Consider the following 17,114-nt stretch of genomic DNA (forward strand, 5'->3'; position numbering starts at 1 on the left):
GTGGGGCCTGGAACAGCCTGCGAGGCCTAGGTTCTCAACTTTAACTTGCATTTGAAATCACCTCAGAACTTGTTATGGTGACAATGTCCAAGCCCCACCCCAAAGAATTAAACTCAGTGGGTTTGAAACGAAGTTTGAGCCTGCACTTAACAACAAGTATCTCAGGCCATGTGGGTAGTTTGAGGGCTGCCCTTTGAGAAGCACTGGGCCCCAGGGGGGCAGGTAAGGATGGAGAAACAGGTGGGGGCCTCGAAGATACATTCAGAAATTCATATAAACTTCAAGGATCCCCTGAGCACTGCACCCCGACTGGATACCAAGAGACTAGGAACAGCCTTCAGGAGAACAAGCTGATCAAGGTCATTTAAAAATACACCCCAAATAAATCCAGTGGCGGTGTGTTTAATGAGGTAGTTGCAGGCACGATCATGGGCATTCTCCAGGCGGAAACGCGAGCGATCAGCCTCAAGTACAGACCCTCCATTTAGAGACCTTATCAACCAACAATTGTAAGCAGGGAGTTTAAGCAAGTCGAGGTCAGGGCTGAGGCCATTTCTGGCTAAAGAAACCCTTCTTTGTTTGAATGACCAGGCGATCAAATTGTTCAGAGATGAAATCGTCCAAGGCAAACAAGTCAAAGAGGGTTTGTAGCAGAACTAGCTGCAAATGGTCAAAAGGCATCAGTGTAACTGCTCTCGGAGCCTCGACTTCAGTTCTACACTAATTGCCTCCTTAAACGTGATTTAAAATCAAAATGTGAAAGTGGGCGGGTGGGGTATTTCAAACCAGCACTCAGTGGCTGCCCCTTGAAGTGTCTGGCCTTCGGAACAGTCCGGGCAGAGCCACTCATCAGATGGAGATTGACTCTTATCTGATTAACAGACGGTGCAGCGTCCTTCTCCAACTCGCAGGAACATTCTAGGGAAAGGCGTTTTACAGACTGCAGGGAAAAGTTGGGCCTTGGCTTCCCTCCTGCTCGGCCAGTGGAAAATTACAAAGGAAGCAGGGCTGCCCTCGGCCCGGGAAAACGCACAGAGAAATTCGAAAATGGAGTGAGCCTTTACTTACGTGGGGCCGAGAGGAGTCTGGGAGGCGGTGGGGGCGGGGGCGGCGGGGGCAGAGGGGGAGGTGGTCGGCACTGGCAGATGTGCTGGCAGCTGTCAGTCACCTTGGAGCAGGACTTCTGGGGCTCACCGTGAGTCACCTGTGGACGTGGGCACACAGGCCCGAGAGACAGAGAAGACAATGAGGCAACCGGGTGTTGAAATGGGCCCACCCACCCTCTGGCCAGCCTGTAACTGCATTTACCCCCCAAGACCATGGCAAGGAGAATGGGTAGGAAGTTGGGGTTGTTGGTTCAAAGGAGAAGACGTTGTGGGAGGTTTGGAAAGCAGGATTTCTTTCCAGCTCTGCCAAGGACCAGCTATGGCAAGTCAACTGGATATGATGAGCGGTGCACAAGAACTTGAAGTTAACTGGCATGATCTCCCCATTGCACAACTGTGGAAACTGAGGTCCAGGGTGGAGAGGAGAAGTCTCTGCCCAGGGTTCTCACACCCAGATGGTGGCAGGATAGGAACCTGAGCCCACCACTTCTCCCATCTTCCTTGCTTCTGCACTATGCTTAGCCATTGTCTTCTCTCCCACTGTGTCTTGGGATGGCCACCCTGCATCTACTCTGGGGGCTGTTAAGGCAAAGCCACCATGTGGGAGGAGGAACCTCATCCAGCCAGGCCTCTGCTCCGTTGTCCCTGTGACCTAGGGGATAGGAGCAACCTGCCCAATGCTTAGTGTATTCTCCACACAAAAACACACCCAACAAAACCACCTCCAACCCCAACAACCCTGGAACGCCTTCCCAGTTCTCATGGGATCTCGTGGTCCAGCAGGCCCTGCAGGCTATGGCCCCAGACAATGCCTCCAGCCTCACCTCGTCCCATACTCCTGCCACCTGCCCTGCCCTTGCTGTCCTTCTTTCAGTTCCTGGACCCTGGCCGAGCTCCCTCCCACTAAACAGCCTTTGTACATGCTGTGCCCACGGGCCAGATGTCTCCCACCCTCCCCCTGCTGCCCCTACCCAGCTCGGTGAGCACCTCCTTGGGGCAGCATCTCTGACCTCTCCGGCCAAATCCGACCTCCTTTTAAGACTCTCCTGGCACCAGGTTCCACACTCAGAGATGGAAAGTGACACTTAGGTGACTACCTGATCCATACCTGTCTTCACCGTTGGACTGAAGCTCTTTAGAGGACAGGGACCAGGCCTTTTTTTTGTTTGTTTTCACTCTCACTATTATAACCCACAGGAGCCCTGGTGGTGCAATGGTTAAAGCCTGTTGCTGTAAAGTCAATTCCGCCTCCTAGTGATCCTATAGGATGGAGCAGAACTACCCCACAGGGTTTCCAAGCCCGTAATCTTTACAAAAGCACACTGTCACATCTTTCTCCTGAGAAGCGGCTGGTGGGTTTGAACCACTGACTTTTTGGTTACCATGCAAGTCCTTTTACCACTGCACCATCAAATCAAAAAAAAAAAAAAAAAATCAAACCTGTTGCCATAGAGTTAATCCTGACTCATAGCAACCGCCTTATAGAGTTTCCAAAGAGCAACTGGTAGATTCAAACTGCCAACATTTTGGTTAGCAGTCAAACTCTTAACCACTGCACCAACAGGGCTCCACTATGCCATGAGGCTCCTTTAACAGTTAAGTGCTCAACAGTTAACTGAAAGGTTGTCAGTTCAAACCTACCAGCTGCTTTGCAGGAGAAAGACCTTGCGATCAGCTCCCATAAAGATCACAGCCAAGAAAACCCTATGGGGCAATTCTACTCCGTAACACACGGGGTCGCTATGAGTCGAAATTGACTCAGTGGCACCTGACAACAATTACAACGCATGGGAATGCCTGGCCTCAATAAATATTTGGTGAATGAAAGACTGAAATTTAAAAACCAGACCAGAAGCCATGCCCTTTAAGCCCTGATCTGGTGTTTCTGTCCATCTCCATTTCAGTTTCCTCCTCTGAAAACCGGTCAGGGTAGCAGGAGTGCGTCATGCTGGACCAGCAGTTCCCAACCCTGGCTGCAAGTTAGGATCTCCCGGGCAGCTTCACAAAACCTTCCCCTGACTCAGCCCCTCCCCTGACCAGTGCAGATTTTCTGCCCGTTGAACTGGGCATTGGTATTTTGCTTAAGCTTCCTGGTTAAGCTTCTCATGTACAGCTCAGGTGAGATCCACTGGTTTAGGGTGACTGCCAAGATCCCTCCCAACACCAGAATGCCATCTTTTCCAGGGAACAAGGTGATTTAAAGGCAGGAAGGAAAGAGCTGGTGGTCACATCCCCCCTCCCCGCCACCCGGCATACGCCCTCTCCCAATGATGGCCGTGATTAATCTCTCTGGCTGTCATCTCTGGGTGCGTGCAAACCCAGAAACTCCAATGTCCCTGCCCTCGGAGGCCAAGGCAGAGTCCCTGGGTAGTGCAAACAGTTAACATGCTCAGCTGCCAACCGAAGGGTTGGGAGTTCAGGTACATCCAGGGGTGCCTGGGAAGAAAGGCCTGGCGATCTATTTCCAAACAAGCAGCCATTGAAAACCCCATGGAGCACAGTTCTGCTCTGACACACTTGGGAGCGCTGTGGCTCAGAGTTGACTTGACAGCAACTGGTTTGGAGGGTAATATCACCCCTTTGCTGTTCGTGTCCCGGGCCTGGTAGCAAAAGCCCAGCCCCCCACCGCTGGAGGGGCAAACAGGCTTGCACCACGGCCGTGGGGAAGGCGGCAGGAGGTGGGTTGATTTACAGTCCACCTTAATATCTACGAGGCCAAGAGGCTCCTGCTGACCGCCTTTTAGTGTTTTTAAATGACCACTGCCGAGTGTAGAACCAGAAGGCACTCTAATCTCCCACTGGATGGAGTAGCCCCGGGGATGGTGAGCGGTTTGCAATTATTTCACAGAGCCGATTAACTCCTTACATGCCAGGGCCCAAACCACCGACTCCTCCCCTGGTGTGGTGGTTGAACTCCCACCAGTGAGCCTGTCCTCTGGATTCCGACCTTCTAAGCCGTGGGGGTTGCCCGAAAGCTCCCAGTGGCTGGCCTCTGATACCGAATCTCTGCTGAATTCCACAAAGTGTGTGAACTTCAAGCAATGCCATTGCCAAAGTAATTACTCTCCACTCTCCAAGGTGCAATTTATGCGCGAGGGTTCATGAGGAGCACGCTTGCTTAACCTGGCCCGACACAATGACCTATTTTCTGTGAGACACTGTAAGGGCACAGACGTAGAAGAGTGTCGAACTTGAGGAGATCATAGTCAAGATGCCAGGCTGAAGGAGGAGGAAGCGAGGGAGTCCACTGTGTGGTAAACACCTGCAGTTTCTGCTCTCTAGGAATAAAAGCCCCACTGAATCAGAAAGAGTCACGACTGCTTCACAGTTACCACAAAAGCATGAAGTCTGGTCTAGCTGTCCTTCTCCCTGAGGGACGGGCTCCAGCTGGGGCATCTCACCAGGGTTTCCAGGCAGTCTGATCCAATGCAAGCCTATAGCTGCCAAACCTCACTCAACTGGACCCCTGGTTATTCGGACGCCGTATCCACTTGCCATGAGGCAACTGTGGTTCCATGGCAGAATTCTCGCCTTCCATGCAGGAGCCCCGGGTTTGATTCCTGGCCAATGTACGTCATGTTCTCCCACCACCTGTCTGTCGAGTGGAGGCTTTCACGTTGTTATGATGTTGAACAGGTTTCAGAGGTGTTTCCAGACTAAGATAGATTAGGAAGAAAGATCTCCTTCTTGAAAATCGGCCAATAAATACCCCATGGATTACAACGGTCTGATCTGCAACCTATCGTGGGGATGGTGCAGGATTGGGCAGCGTTGTGTCTGCTGTGCACGGGGTCACCACGAGTTGGGGGCCAACTGGACGGCAGCTAACAACATCCACTTGCCAACTTCAAGCCATTCTTCACACTCAGCTGTCGCACAACTTCCGTGGGCAAGCAACCCCAAACCCCGTGCCCCCCAGGACTAGACCCACCTGCCTGTTGCTACTTGGAAACCCTTCTCTTTTTAGCACTTTCCCTAGTTTTGTAATGTCCGTCTCCTCACAATTGATCGTGAGTGTCTTGAGGGGCAGGCAGGCAGGTCTATGTCTTTACTTCTCCCTACTATGTGTCAAACATGTGAAACATGCTTCCCTTTCACTCTGAGAATAACCGGGAGAGGTGGGTATTAGAATCCACACTTAATGGCTGGGACAACATGCTCAGGGTGACTAAGTAAGGTACCCAAAGTGGGGTTCATTTGGTGATCCATAAAAAGGCAGTGACGGGTCGGTGTGCCTGTAAGTGGAGAAATACAGGCTATATCCTGTCCCCCAACTCTGGCTCCATTTTAAGGTATAAACTTTGTTTCAGCTCCTGGCTGTGTCCTTCTTGGTGAGTTCCACAGGGAAGAAACTTGAACCCTGAAGTCACCTGCTCTAAGCTGGACTCACCTAAGAAGAAGCAGAGGCCCAGGGAGGTAAGTGACGTGCCTTAAGTGCACAGAACAAAAGCTGCTATCATTCCTTCTGGTGACCACTTCTATTGTAGTTTTACCCTTGCCTGCCTTCCTGCCCCTTCTCTGTGGCATTCTTGTGGGGCCAGGATCCTGTCAAGGCTAGAGTCACAGAGAGATAGGTTCTCCAGGTAGTCACAGGTAGGTCCTGCAGTCACCTAAATTTAGCACCTGTGAAAAGTAGCTGTAAAAGAAAACAGAACTCACCTCTCCGCTATGACTCTGCCACCTGGCTGCAGGAATGGCTGAGGAGAGACCAGAGGTGCCTCAAAGTGTCTAGCATGTGCCCCTCCATCCCCAGAAACTTTCTGACTTGGAGGATACAGGGAACTCAGATGGCATGGTGCCCCACATCTGCCAGTTCGCAGCATCAGTGCCCCCTTCTCCGCCCTCCGTCCCACAGCTGGCCAATTAGTGCAGCTTTCTGCCCTCCATGGATATTGCCTCCTACGTAGTCTTTGAATTCATCCATTTATCCCTCATTGCCACCACCCTAAACTAGGCCACCACCTATCTCCCCAGGCAGGAAATCCCCTACGAAGGGCTGTCAGATAAAATACAAGACACCCTGTTAAATTTGAATGTCACAAAAACATGGATTTTTTTTTTTTTTTTTAGTATATCCCAAGTGTTGTATGGAAGGTTTTGTTGTTGTCGTTCAGGTGCTGTCAAGTCGATTCTGACTCACAGAGACCCTGTGTACAAGAGAAAGAAGCACTGCCCGGCCCTGTGCCATGACCACAATTGTTGTTATGCTCAAGCCCATTGTTGCAGCCACTGTGTCAATCCATGTCGTTGAGGGTCTTCCTCTTTTTCAATGACCTTCTACTTTACCAAGCATGATGTCCTTCTCCAGGGACTGATCTCTCCTGACAACATGTCTGTCATGGATTGAATTGTGTCCCCCAAAGATATCTGTTAACTTGGCTAGGTCATGATTCCCTTGTATAATTGTATGATTGTCTACCATTTTATCTCATGATGTGATTTCCCTATATGTTGTAAATCCTATTACTGTGATATAATAACTTGGATTATTGGCAGTCATATAGATAAAGTCTACAAGATTAGGTAGAGCCTTAAGCCGATCTCGTTTGAGATATAAAAGAGAGAAGTGAGCAGAGAGACATGGGGACTTCATACCACCAAGAAGGCACTGCTGGAAGCAGAGGCATCCTTTGGACCTGAGGTTCCTGTGCTAAGATGCTCCCAGACCAAGGGAAGACTGATGACGAGGACCTTCCTCCAAAGCTGACACAGAGAGAAAGCCTTTCCCTGGAGCTGGTGCCCTGAATTTGAACTCCTAGGCTACTGGACTGTGAGAAAATAAATTTCTGTTTGTTAAAGCCACCCACTTGTGGTATTTCTGTTATAGTAGTAGTAGAAAACTAAGACAATGTCCAAAGTATGTAAGACATAGTCTTGCCATTCTTGCTTCTATGGAGCATTCTATCTGTACTTCTTCCAAGACAGATTTGTTCATTCTTTTGGCAGTCCATGGTATATTCAGTATTCTTCGTCAACACCACAATGCGAAGGCATCAATTCTTCTGTCTTCATTATTCACTGTCCAGCTTTTGCATGCATATAATGCGATTGAAAATACCATGGCTTGGGTCAGGCACATCTTAGTCTACAAGGTGGCATCTTTGCTTTTCAACACTTTACAGAGGTCTTTTGCAGCAGATTTGCCCAATGCAATGCATCTTTTGATTTCTCAACAGCTGCTTCCATGGCTGTTGATTGTGGATCCAAGTAAAATGAAAGCCTTGACAACTTCAATCTTTTCTCCATTTATCATGTTGTTGCTTATTGGTCCAGTTGTGAAGATTTTTGTTTTCTTTATGTTGAGGTGTAATCCATACTGAAGGCTGTGGTCTTTGATCTTCATCAGTAAGTGCTTCAAGTCCTCTTCACTTTCAGCAGGCAAGGCTGTGTCATCTGTACAATGCAGGTTGTTAATGAGTCTTCCTCCAATCCTGATACCCTGTTCTTCTTCATATGGTCTAGCCTCTAGGATTATTTGCTCAGGATACAGAATGAATAGGTATGGTGAATGGATACAATCCTGACACACACCTTTCCTGACTTTAAACCATGCAGTAGCCCATGTTCTGTGTGAACAACTGCCTCTTGATCTATGTACAGGTTTCTCATGAGCACAACGAAGTGTCCTAGAATTCCCATTCTTGCAATGTTATCCATAATTTGTTATGATCCACACAGTCAAATGCCTTTGCATAGTCGATAAAACACAGATAAACATCCTTCTGGTATTCTCTGCTTTCAGCCAAGATCCATCTGACATCAGCAATGATATCCCTGGTTCCACGTCCTCTTCTGAATCTGGCCTGAATTTCTAGAAGTTCTCTGTTGATATACTGCTGCAACCACTTTTGAATGATCTTCAGCAAAAACTTTTCTAGATCTATCCTGAGTACATCCCTGTCAGTGATAGGATAATATCCATACACCTACAAGGAAAACCAGTTAATACAACAATTATTCAAATTTATGCACCAACCACTAAGGTCGAAGATGAAGAAATTGAAGATTTTTATCAACTTTTGCAATCTGAAATTGATCGAACATGCAATTAGAATGGCTTGATAATAACTGGTGATTGGAATGCTAAATAAATTTGGAAACAAAGAAGAAGGATTGGTAATTGGAAAATATGGCCTGGTGATAGAAGCAATGCTGGAGATCACAGGTTAGAATTTTGCAAGACCAATGACTTCTTCATTGCAAATACCTTTTTTCACCAACATAAACAGTGACTATACACATGGACCTCACCAGATGGAATACACAGGAATCAAATCGACTACATCTGTAGAAAGAGACAATGGAAAAGCTCAATATCACCAGTCAGAACAAGGCCAGGGGCCGGCTGTGGAACAGACCATCAGTTACAAGTTCAAGTCAAAACTGAAGAAAATTAGAACAAGCCCACGAAAGCCGAAGTATGACCTGGAGTATATCCCACCTGAATTTAGAGGCCATCTCAAGAACAGATTTGACACATTGAACACCGATGACCAAAGACCAGAAGAGTTGTGTAATGACATCAAGGACATCATACACAAAGAAAGAAAGAGGTCATTAAAAAGACAGGAAAGAAAGAAAAGACCAAAATGGATGTCAGAAGACACTCTGAAACTTGCCCTTGAAAGTCGAGTATGGGATATACTTATGCTAAAAAAAAAAAAAAAAATTCCATGTTTATCTGATGTTCAGATTTAGGTAGACATCCTGTATTTTTTTTTTGCTAAATATGGCAGCCCCTCTGCTCCTTGCCTTGCTTCCCTCCTTGAATCCACCCTTTGTGCTGGAGCTTTCTAAAATCTCCGTCTGAGATCCTGTCATCTCTTGCTTAAAACCCTCAACAGCCCCCATAACCCTCAGGATCAAGTTCAAACTGCAAGACGCTATGTCAGTTGGCTTACAATAGTGGCCTTACTTGGTGCTTTCCTGCTCTCAGCTTCTCCATTTCCCCATTTTCTCCTCAGGCCTCAGGACTGTTCCCTCAGCCAGGACTCTTCACTCTCGCTTCACATCCTGCCTCCTCATCCTTCAGGTCTCAGCTTAAGAGCTACATCTTCAAGGCATCGCTGGCTCCTCAGCCAGGTCCTGTCTTCTGGCTGTGGGCTTCCACTGAGCTCTCTTGCCTATAATTACTTGTTTGTTTATCTCTCCACCACCAAACTATCCATCCCATGAGGGCAGAGACTCCCTCCGTCACTTATACTTGACACAGACTTGGCATACAGTAGGTGCCCTGCAAGTTCTGCTGAATAATGAAGCTGCAGTGGCTGGCTCGAGGAGGAGTTCAGCAACTCTCGAGTCTGGGGTAGCTACTCCTCAGCACGCAGAGATTCCGCCCCCCCTGCTCAGAGCCTGTCTCCCTGATGAGTGCTTTAGGAGGGCAACCACAGTGAGGACGGCTTCTGGCATCTTTTATGAAGACAGTCCAGCACCACAGTAACTTGATGAGACACACTGCTGTCACACCTAATAAATTTCCCAGCCTGTCATCCTCTTCACTTGCAAAGGATGGAATCATGTGGAAGTGAACTTAGAAGAACCCTAAATCACAAAAGCGCAATTCTAGACACATTAAAGAAAAAAGAGGAAAGGCTGAGACATGCCCCCCACCAACTTGTCTGGCAATTTAAATGCCATCTGACTTTAATGATTAAGTTTCTTAGCATCTGGACAGCAGTTAGAGACCCTGGGCTGATTCCAACGTAGGCACCTGGTGCTTTGGGGAGCCACAGGTCTCTTGCCTCATCAATTACCCCGCTAATTCTCAGACTTTGTGATGTTGACTCGCCCTTCCGAATGTTTACCACTTCGGGGGATTTTTCTGGAAAAATGCTCATGAAAGCGTGGTTAGCTCTGAGTTCTTTATATTTGAGAACCCCCTACGATGAAACCGATTTTATCCCCTTTGCTTACAGGGAAACACGTCACTTTGTGCACTTCTGTTTCTCCTCTTCTCCGTGTTCCCTTGGTTTCAGCGCTTCCGCTGAAAGACCAGACCTGTTCATTCCAAAGGCCCCTTTCCCTGGGTTTCCAGTCCACATCATTTGTCAATTAATTTTTCCAAAACCTGAAGTCAAGATGCTACCATTCCACTTGTCTGAAGGATCCCTGTTCTAATCGATTTCCATGAAAATTGATTTGAATTCAGTAACAGCATCTGACACACACACACACACACACACACACACACACAATGCCTTGTCTAAGTACTGCCTGGGTGAAAGACGCTGCCTTAAAAACTAAGTTGCTTTCACGTAATTCTTTCCTTAGGTGGCGGTAGTAGAGGCTAGTGGGTGTTGCTGCGACCCAGTTACTTCGCCTCACATACTTTGGACATGTTATCAGGAGGGACCAGTTCCTGGAGAAGGACGTCATGCCTGGTAAAGTAGAGCATTGGTGAAAAAGAGGAAGACCCTCAACAAGACGGATTGACACAGTGGCTGCAACAACCGGCTCCAATGTAGCAATAATTGTGAGGATGGCACAGGACTGGACCGTGTTTCCTTCTGTTACACGAGGGGTTGCTATGAGTCAGGACCCACTCGAGGGCACCTAACAACAACAACAACAGTTCACGCAGCAGAATTCTAGTCTTGGAGACAGACAACACCGTCAAGTTTCTCTCCATACTGGCCAAAAACTCTCACAGAAGAAAGAAAAACTATAAACAAATGAACATCAAAAATATATGAACTTAACATTAGTAGTTCAGCTCAAAGCTGAACAACAGGGGAAGTCAGTCCCAAACCGCCCAAGTGTTTAGAAGTGCCAAAACCCTGAATCCTGCGGAGGTACAGCTGAGTTTAATAACTGGTGTTTCACACATTGAACAAAGCTGTCACTTCCGAAAGGAAAACAAATGTGAGTGAGACAGAGGCAAGCCAGAGAAGAGAGCAGAAGCTGCTGCGAGGGGGGTGTGTGCTGGCCGCCTCGCACACTTGGCTGGCATGCTTGTCCCAGCGTCACAGCCCCTGACTCTCTCTGAGTGTCACCCAAGCTGCCATCTGAGCAGGCTGGACAGAGCTGGTTCCCAGCAGGGCCCCATCATTTGGGACAGGACATGGATCACAACAGACTGGCAAATTGCCCCATCCTTTCTTTATCCTGTCACCCCCTACTCAGGGCAGCCATCTGAACAGTCCCCAGCTCCCCAAGTGCCATCAGGACAACATGAAGCTGCAAATACTCCAGAGTGGGTTCCTCAGTGGTCAAAATGGGAAAAATGTCCTCCAGAGCCTGCTAAATCACTAGCAATTCAAAAATGCCCGACAGAGCACCTGGAAGCCAGATGTAAGGGCAGCGTTACCATCACTAATATTCCCAAAGGCAGCAGCTAGCATTTAGGGGTTATTAGGTTCCAGACACTGCACTCTGGTCTTTACTTGCTTTATCCCATGAAATACTTTACAACAGCACAGTGGGGAAGTAGAAAGAGAGGCTGAGAAGTTAAGTGGGTTGCCCAAAGTCTGGCAGCTGGCAAGGGGCAGAGCTGGGATGGAAAATTCTGAGACAACACCAAAGTTCACCTCTTTACCACTTCATTGTACCACTGACTAGAAGCACTCTGGGAGGCGCAAGGAACCATCTGGTCTGTCTCTCTCTCTGGCCTGGAGAGAAGTAACTCTAGCTGGTGGTTGCCTGGCCTCTGCCTTGGGGTCTGGGGATCCAGGGTGAGGGCTTTTATCCTCAGGCAGTCCTTATGGATGGAAAGTTCCTTCTTATGTTCCCCACGAGTGGCCACACACAAAATCTGCCCACACTCCAACTCCGCTACCTACAGTCAACACAGCCCTCTCTTGTGTGGAAGGCCAATTTAAGAAGGCTAATTTGAAGTTTACCGATGGTTCCGGTGGAAAAATAAAGAATGTATATTCCTGAGACTTCTTTGGTCTTTTTTTTTTAAGTTTGAAAAAACCCTCAAGGCTTCTTTTCCCACATTTCTGCAACAGTCTGCTATCCTCACAGCGTTCTCTAACCCCCTGTCTGTTCTAAGGCCTTACCAGGCCACAGCTGAAGCCTCTCTCCAGTTTTGTGTTTTTGTTTTGTTTTGTTTTGCAATCTTTTCAGGGTCAGAGTATGAGGGACCCTAGCATCTTTTCTTTCCCTAAGCCCTTGGTAAGAGCCCTACTGCCTGCCGAAAGGTCGGCGGTTCAAACCCACCAGCCGCTCCGGGGAGAAAGATGTGGCAGTCTGCTTCGGAAAAGATTTACAGCCTTGGAAACTCTTTGGGGCAGTTCTGCTCTGTCCTACAGGGTCGCTATGAGTTGGAATAGACTAGACAGCAATGGGTTTGAAGTTTTCTCCGGGACCAATCAGAGGCAGCGAATGGGCATGAAGTGACACTACCCCAGACACCTTGCGCTGGAGGCTTAGCAGCCGGCGCTTAGCCGGCACCCAGCCTGAGCCCAGGCGACGCCCGGCTCACCTGCACGAAGCCCCAGAGCGGGTGGAGCGCGCAGTGCAGCAGCAGCGAGGGCCAGCAGCAGCCTCCGCGCAGCACCAGGTCCCGGAGCAGCATCTCGGCCCGGTGCGCCCGCTCGCCGGGCGAACTGTCAGGAGAGCAAGGATGGGGTCAGACGCGCGGCCGCGCAGGCGCCACACCCGACGCCCACCTGCACACATACCAGCCCGACCGGGCGGGCACGCCCCGCACCCTGGGACATCTTCAGTGAAGCCTGCCCACCCACTGACCCTGACTCACTGAAGCCTACAGCCCAGAACTCACACCCTAACCCGGTGCATACCTCCACAGCCCTGAGTGCACACCTTAGCTTGGCCCCGTGCACACCCCCAGAATCCTGCGTGCACATCTTGGCCCCGTGCACACCCCCAGAAACAGCCATGCACAACTCACTCCCACCCTTCAAACCCGGCGGGGCACCACTCACCCCGCGTGCACACCCACGGAACCAGCCGTGCACACTCAACGACTCATGTCTGCACACTCCCTGACCCTGCAGGCACACCGCCCCGAGATCACATGCTACGTGCACCCTCTCTGCCCCGCCGGCTCTCACTGCGTACACGGCAACATAGGCACCTCCGTGCACACCCCCGTTTTCCCTCGCGCCCCACCCCCAGCCCGCCTCCAGCTCCACCAGCACCCCTCCAGTGTCTCATGCCACCTTGCTTGGCAGCGCCCCAGCGGCTTCTCGGCGCCGGGAAGGGCGGTCCGCCTCCCTCCGCGGCAGCTCTGCTCCGGAGCCGCCGGACAGCCCCCATTTAAAGCCCGCCACCTCCCCAGTCCCCCGCCCTCTAGGCGGGGCCTCGGTGCTCACCCTGGAGCGGCGCAGGGGCCGGGGGGTTTCACATGCCGAGAGGAGCGCGGGGCACTGGAGCAAAACTTTGCGCGCGGCTGGGGCCTCCAGGGCGCAGAGCCGGGGCCCGGGCGCGGCGCGCTCGCACGGGGCGCGAGAGCTCCGGGCGGCGCCTGGCCGCGCGCGGGCCGGGAGGGCGGCACCCCGAGCCCGGGCCGAGGCCGGGCGGAGGCGGGGAAAGACTCCTCCCAGGCGCCGCGAGCTGGCCGCGCTGAGGCCGCCCCGGGTCCCCGCCCTGCCCGGTGGCGCCGCGCGGCTGCCCGGGACTCGGGGGTGCCCGCTCTCCGCGCCCGTCACGCCGGCCCGCGAGAGGCAGCGGCGGGAGGCGCCGGGCCGGAGCGCCGGCGCGGGCAGCAGGGCCGCGGGCGGAGGCGAAATCAACACTGCACGAAAAAGGAAAACAGACGTGAGCCGCGCCAACCCTCGCCACCTCCCGCCCGGGCTGCGCTCCCGCCCGCGCTCCCGCCGCCGCCGCCGCCGGCGCCGCTGCAGTGATTCCGCGTCTCCATCTAGCGAGGCTATTGTGTAGTGGGCGCTTGAGTTTTCTTTACTCGCCCTGGAGGATGAGGACCCTCAACTCCCGGGGGATTGCTCCTTGTTCACCCTGGCTGCCTCCCTGAGTTTCTCCCGAGGCGGCGGGAAGGGGGCGAGGACTGACTTGGGGAGACCCCCTTTAGCGCGCTCCACTGGCTCTTACAGCGCAGAGGCCGGAGGATGCAGCCACCTCCCCTGCCCCGGGGCCGCGCGCCTGGTCCTCTGTCTAGCCCTGGCCCCCGACCTCTCCTTCACCATTCAGCTTGGAAGGAGCTGCCTGCCCACAGCCCTGGAGAGGACCTCTCCGCTGCTTTCCCTCAACCAACTGCAAACTCTTCTGTTTGAGGCAAGATTATCAACAAGTCGGTTCCCCGGGAAGTAGCCAGGTTACCTTTTTTTTTTTTTTTTCCACAAACCAGCTGCCGCTGGCTTCGCCGGCAGTATCTCAGGTCCTGAGCATCCAATGGAAGCACTTGGCAAGCGCTTGACTGATAGGATGGCTTTCCAGAAGGTTCCCAAGGCCTGGGCAATTCTATTTTTAGGTTGAGCCAGCCGCACCAGGGGCTCAAGACACAGAGAGAGTCAGACACCATAGCTCATTCACCGAAGAAACATTTTCTGAGTACCTTTCCACAGTGCCTGTGGGCACCCTCAAGTAACCCCAAAAAAACACACACTCAAAAACTATTTGCTTTGCAAACCTTGCTAGAAAAGGACATCATGTTTGCTAAAGTAGATGGTCAGTGAAAATGAGAGAAACCCTCGGTGAGATGGGTGGACATAGTAGCCTCAAAAATGGGCTCAAGCATCTCAAAGATCATGAAGATGGTGCAGGACAGGAAAATGTTTCGTTCTGTTCTACATAGGGTCGCCAGGAATCAGAGCAAACTCAATGGCAACTAACGACAAACTCTGCAAGCCAGTTTTCAGACAAACCTCCCTTTCCCGACAGAGCACTGCCCCCAGGGTCTTCCCCATGGGAGCTCTGCAGATCCGCATCCGACCCAGCACAAGGCTGAGGAACAACGTGGATAAGCCTGTTCCTTCCCTCCCAGAGCTCGGGGTCTGGTCGGGGACAGATGTTAAACTCAGCCGTCCCACTGTGCACTGACATCCCACTGCGAGGTGTAGTGTGAGAAAGGGGCCTGCACTGTGGTGGGACTCCCCAACCTTTTTGTTAGCAGCTGAGCACATTAACTGGTTGCAGAGGTGCTTGGCTGCTAACTGATAGACTGAAGGTTCAAGTCCACTCAAGCGTGCCTCGGAAGAAAGGCCTGGTGATCTCCTTCTGAACAATCAGCCATTGAAAACCCTGTGGAGCACAGTTCTACTCTGACACACAGGGGGCCGCCATGAGTCGTAGCTGGAGTTCACTGGAAGGCAACTGGTTTTTACTGGAGTGGCAGGTCAGAGGGATGGGGTGTGGAGGGAGGGGGAGTAAAGGTTTCCATGAAGAGGTGACCTACTAGAGGTGGGAGAACATTATTCATTCACTCATTCATTTCATACATAGTGTCTATGAGCACCTACTAAAGGCCAAACAGAGCCCCCCAGGCTGGGTATAAAACAGGGGACAATCGAACAGAACAGTGGACAATCGCATATTAGATATTGCCACTGCCCTTAAGGGGCCTACTGTTGGGGGAGGAAGGATGGGGAGAAAATGATTGGGGGGGCTCCCTATGTGACTTTCTCTCACCAAATAGTTTGAAGGAGGGGAGTGAGGCAAGAAATTGAGCCACTGTTGGTCAGCTGAGGTCAAAGTAACACTGGATAGTTTAATGCCTTTGCAGCTCAATGCCCACGTAAACCAAAAAAACAAAACCCACTTCTATCCAGTTGATTCCGACTCATAGCGACCCTATAGGACAGAGTAGAACTGCCCCATAGAGTTTCCAGGGAGCACCTGGCCAATTCGAACTGCCTACCTTTTGGTTAGCAGCCATAGCACTTAACCACTACGCCACTGGGGTTTCTAGTGCCCACATACGCAACTGCAATTTGTAGCTATGACAACAATCTCTGCTATTTTTACGCAGAACTCTTTACCACTTAACATAGTTCTTTACATCGTATTTTACTTCCATTCTCACGACTCTGTGAGGTAAATGTAATTATCCCATTTAACAGCTTTAGAGATGTTGTGACTTACCCAGGACCACACAGCTGGGCACCTGGGACTCAGAAGTATTGACCCTGACTCAAGGTTCAATACTTATGGACTCTCTGCCCTTTTGCGTGTTGCTAAGCCTGCATTATTCGTTTCGTCTTCAGTATTTCTGTATTGGACCCAACCTGTGCACCTCCTGAGAGTCACCTGCCCTCACCTCCTGTGTCCTCCTAACACCATGATTATTGCAGCCTTCCTTAGGGTGAGGGCCAGGCTCTGTACTGGCAGGGCCTAGGGAGGCTCTGGCTCCTTTCACCCCTTCTGAATTCAGATAGCACTTTACATCTCGGCTTGTCAGATCTACCTAGAGGGGCCAGGGAACTCCACAATGAAATACAGGGGGTTAAAACCTTGTAGGTGCAAATTTTGACCACGAAAGACAAAACCTGGGCATGGTCCAGCATATGGAATGCAGAGGTCCCATTTGGGCCATCAGGAGATACCCAGTAGGTGTGGCTGAGAAACTGGCAATGTTTTCATCTGAAGATGTGGCCAACTCAACAATGCACAACCTTGTATTTACTTCTCTCCTTTCCTGCTTCACTTCAATTCCTCTCATTTTAAGATTGCATCCCTCAATAAACAACTAGTGAAAAAGCATTGCCAGATGCTCTCTCTCCTAGAGAACCAGGGCTCAGATGATTACTACCACACGTGTGGCCCTAGGAAGCAGACCTTCAGGATGGGGCTCTGGAGCTACAGTTCTCATCTACGTGAAAGCAACATGGACCCCGTTGGTGGTGGTAAGCAGGGTCATACCCGGCATACCCTGACATCACGACTACTAGAGCTTTAACCTGTGGCTAATTGGAATGAGGTGCAGGTGGCTGCTGCATTTGATCAGTGTGGGTGAAATGATAATCATAAGGATTGTGGGGTTAGGTAGCTTCTTCATACAGTACTGGAGGTCCTACAAAAAGAAAATGATAGGCTCAAAGCAGCTAACTGCCAACTTAGGGCATGCTTTGTGAAAAGCTTTACACACTT

General features: G+C 50.7%; 1 protein-coding gene across 2 annotated transcripts in view; it reads right to left on the reverse strand.

Moving 5' to 3' along the window:
* The window catches only part of PRIMA1 (proline rich membrane anchor 1), a 79,496-nt gene extending 65,245 nt beyond the window's left edge, over nt 1-14,251 (reverse strand). The window contains exons 1-4 of one of the 2 annotated variants that reach the window (XM_049898302.1): nt 14,202-14,251; nt 13,385-13,806; nt 12,532-12,655; nt 1,069-1,204 (exon numbers count right to left, since the gene is read on the reverse strand). In XM_049898302.1, coding sequence (XP_049754259.1) covers nt 1,069-1,204; nt 12,532-12,624 — 229 coding nt within the window. In that variant the 5' untranslated portion in view covers nt 12,625-12,655; nt 13,385-13,806; nt 14,202-14,251. Of the gene's footprint in view, nt 1-1,068; nt 1,205-12,531; nt 12,656-13,231; nt 13,312-13,384; nt 13,807-14,201 lie in introns of those variants that run through there. The other variant, XM_049898303.1, reaches the window with a different exon arrangement.
* Nucleotides 14,252-17,114: the final 2,863 nt, after the last annotated feature.

This window comes from Elephas maximus, chromosome 10 (genome assembly GCF_024166365.1).
Source record: "Elephas maximus indicus isolate mEleMax1 chromosome 10, mEleMax1 primary haplotype, whole genome shotgun sequence".
Taxonomy (NCBI): Eukaryota; Metazoa; Chordata; class Mammalia; order Proboscidea; family Elephantidae; genus Elephas; species Elephas maximus.